The sequence below is a fragment of the Etheostoma cragini genome, chromosome 18 (genome assembly GCF_013103735.1).
Source record: "Etheostoma cragini isolate CJK2018 chromosome 18, CSU_Ecrag_1.0, whole genome shotgun sequence".
In the NCBI taxonomy this organism is placed as follows: Eukaryota; Metazoa; Chordata; class Actinopteri; order Perciformes; family Percidae; genus Etheostoma; species Etheostoma cragini.
Genome location: NC_048424.1, coordinates 13,536,903 through 13,540,775, shown reverse-complemented (window position 1 = coordinate 13,540,775; position 3,873 = coordinate 13,536,903). Strand labels below are relative to the sequence as shown.

The window sequence follows — 3,873 nt, the reverse complement described above, 5'->3', positions numbered from 1 at the left end:
GTTCTGAAGGCAAAAGGGGGTCCAACCCGTTACTAGCATGGGGTACCTAATAAAGTGGCCGGTGAGTGTATATATACAATAAAATTAAGTAATCTAATAATAAAATATGCCCCCACCTGAGTTAGTTTTTTAGTTTGTCAGATTTCATCTTATTATATTGTAAAAGACAAACCCCAAAAAATAATCTAGCGATCTACCTAATGGTTAGTTTTTAAAGTTTAATTAAACATTTACTGCCTCTTCTAGCATGTATCTCACAGCTAACCAGGATAAAAAATTAAGTCAGCTTTATATACACATTTGTTTTTTAAAGGTAATTTTCTTCTGAAAATGCAGCCACACACCACTCCGACAGCTCCAAACACCAACAAATTAAAGCAAGAAAAACTGAGTAAATGAAAGTTTATTACACTTTGACTATTGCTTATGTCAACAGAAAATTTGTGAAGTACAGATTTAGCAATGCATAACTATCTTAGAACAGAAAAAAAGCCATAACGCCAGTGTTTCCACTTAGTGTATTTAGCAGTAAACTGTTGCAATTCGTCAGGGTATGAAGATCAGTCAATTTCAAGGACTTTGTTTTCCAAAGGAATCCACATTCAAACAACTTTTTTATACTCTGATCTGGCTCATCTGTGAAATGTGAGCAAGTCATGCATAATGCACATGGGATGATGCGGATGATTTCTTAATGTGTTTATGGAATGAAAACAGTCTTTATATGTACAGTAAATTCACAGTTACATCACAGACACATATGGAGGGTTACAATATGTCTACAAACTGCAAATATTTAAGTAATTTCTGTAGCTTGACTCATAACACATTTCTTATCATATGGGAACCCACATTTAGTTAGTTTCATCTTATGATCAAGACACATCATTAACCACACATATGGCCCTCATGTAAACTATATGTATACACACACACAACATACATACATACTGGCATTTTGCTACAGTAAATCAGATTACATTTATTACATGTATACAATTTCAACACATGGAATGGAAAGCCACATTTTTACTCCAAAAACATTTGAAAAATGTGTTGATTAGTGTTTTGTTATCACAAAAACGCGAACAGCTGTGTGTTCACTCTCTGGACTGTTAGGTTAGATCACTTTTAAGGTGAACGAAAAGTGATTCCTCCATTTTTAATTAACAACCCACTGGAATACTCCCGAATCAGTAGCCTGTGAGATGCTTAAGACTAAATACATACACCGTTACAAATAATACCACCGATACATGTGGTCTTATGCATACATAGTCAGGATGAGGCCACACAGAACAGTGAATGTCTGCACATTCAACATTCAAAGTCCTTACAATACGTTTATACTGAGACTGTCCACACACTTGTGTCAAAACAAGACCCATTGTATAGTTCAACAGTATAGTCACAGTATTCCCAGACATGTTAATGACATTTATAACTATGTAAAAATCATAAAAGTGACTAAACATTTGCCATCCTTAGTATCTCCCGTGATAGTTTCCCATTAGAAAAACATTTTCCTCCTTCATTGCATTAGATCAATCCAGGTGCTACGGTTTATTGATGGCGATGTCACTTAAACAAAGATCACAAGTTTTTTTTAAGTTGATATAGGCCATTTTGTTGTTATAATGGGAGGTGTTACAGTGAGACTTACTTGGCAGGAATTCTTTGTAATTCTTTAATATGTCGCCATGAAACGAAAGCCAAAATACTCGGCGGGGACAGGAAATCAAAAATAATGCAGGACCTTCAAGATACAAGGACTGTGGAATGTTTTTGGTAGCCGTGTAGAATCTTGTAGTTTGTGTATTTGTTACAGATAATACAATATTTTTTCATTTTTATATCCCTATCTTCCCCTCTCCCTGAATGATCCTTCCAACAAAACCTCTTTCTTTTAGTCGCCACATTTTCACATCTCTCCCATTTTCTTCTAGTAGTTTAGATCACCTTACATGTTGTATTCCAGTGTTTCTTGTTTTAGAATTTTAAATAGTTTGTCTTTATTAATTACCATGTGAGCTGTCCTAACTTCTCAAAGCCCAGTTCTACCTAACAGCTCTTAATATCTCATTCTTAAAGCACTAAAAAAGATCCAGTTTTTCTACCCTGGTGAAAGCCTTTTCGGCACTGCAATAATGTAGCATTTAAATCCAAATGCTAGGTCAGTTAGCATTCATTATCATTCTTTATTGACTGAATATTTTGTAGTAATATTTGCCTCTCGATGCTAAGGAAAGACTGCAGATGTGGGTATGACAGCAACATAGTAGGTTAGAATATAATAGAGGTGTAAATGGGCTCTAAATATTTTCAAAAAATAATATTTTGCCATTTTGCTACAGAAATATTCCTATTTGAATTTTCTTCTGGGTGAAGGGGTAATAGGTTTTGGGGGTATGGGATGATGTAATCTTACATTTACTCAGGTATTTTCCTCTTGGAAGGAGGCACCAGGTGTGCAGGCAGGTCCGATGGCAGTTCATGTCCCTCCAGTTTCACTTTTATCAGGTGATTGGCCAACGCAAATTCCTCATCATCAAGCAACCCATCCTTATCGATGTCGGCCAGCTTCCAGATCTTTCCTAGCACCGTATTGGGCAGTTTTGACTTCACCATCTCCCTCTTGGCATTGGCTCCTGTCACCTTCCCATTGACGGGAGACAATGTGTAGAAAATCTCATCGTAAGCAGGTTTGTCACGTGCGACGACCCAGTCTGCTTCGTCGATGCCCTCACCGGCTCCTTCGCCATACCCGTGACCAAACGGGCCGTCCCTAGTGCCGTCGAACGCACCACCCTTCACAACTGGGTTGGGACGCTGGTTTTCTTCTTGGCGGACCAGGACCATCAAGCCAGCGATGTCGTGGGCCAGCATGTCCTCCACTGCCTCCAGGAGTTTGGGTTTCAGAGGCTGGAATTTGTTGAGATCCTGAGCTTGGAGTTGGTCCTGGAACAGATAATACATATGTAAACAAAACAAGTGTAGGTGCTATCTATCTAAACTTTAATCTTCAAATCTACATTCCTTTGTGCTTTGCCATTTACCTGCATCTTCTTCAGATTAGGAAAATCTCCAGGTGATATCTGATGCTCTCTCTCTATGCGTTTGTAAATATCTCCCAGGCTGCCGATCAGTTCTTTCTTCTTGTTTTCCTTCCCAAACACAGAGGGCATGTCTTTCTTCAGCGCGCTGATAATGTAGGCATGGACCTGCATTGAGAGAGGGAAAACTCATTTACACAACAGCAAATTTACTGGGACAGCAAGTCAACCACTTTTAAAGATCTAATATTTAAAGTTAGAGTTATCAAGATTTCAGCTGTAGTTATGTTGGTGACACCTGTGGTTAGTGGTGGATCATGTCTTAATAATATAAAAAAGACCCAGAGTTACTTTTTAAATGACATTTATTTATCTTTATTGGGGAGGATATGCACTTATAGCAGCTACCCTGTATGAAGTACAACAGAACAACACAAGCACATGCATCTGTTTACATTGTTCCTTTGATGTCTTTATATATTATTTAGCAGTGCTTGTACCGATTTCACGCACCATTTTCTGTGAATGTGCTAGATATTTTGGGATAAAAGCTTCTGATAAATGGCTCACATGTAACATCATGATCAGCAGACTGCCTGGAGTCTGGGGACACTTTAAACCAGATTAGTCAAATAGAAGAATAGAATCTAAGATTTCCTTAGCTTTTAATATTCAACACAAGAAAAGTCATGGGAAAACCCATATTTATTATGTTGCTGTGGTGATATGTGTGCATTTCCCTGAATCCACCTTGTGTCCTTGAAGCTCATCACACACACACACACACACACACACACACACACACACACACACACACACA

The 3,873-nt window shown here is 38.0% G+C and overlaps 1 protein-coding gene across 3 annotated transcripts in view; it reads right to left on the bottom strand.

The window, feature by feature from the left end:
- Nucleotides 1-2,201: 2,201 nt before the first annotated feature.
- ehd3 (EH-domain containing 3) overlaps nt 2,202-3,873 on the bottom strand; it is a 20,129-nt gene continuing 18,457 nt past the window's right edge. For 2 of the 3 annotated variants that reach the window (XM_034900501.1, XM_034900500.1), the window contains exons 8-9: nt 3,057-3,221; nt 2,431-2,958 (exon numbers count right to left, since the gene is read on the bottom strand). In XM_034900501.1, coding sequence (XP_034756392.1) covers nt 2,431-2,958; nt 3,057-3,221 — 693 coding nt within the window. Of the gene's footprint in view, nt 2,959-3,056; nt 3,222-3,873 lie in introns of all 3 variants that reach the window. The other variant, XM_034900499.1, reaches the window with a different exon arrangement.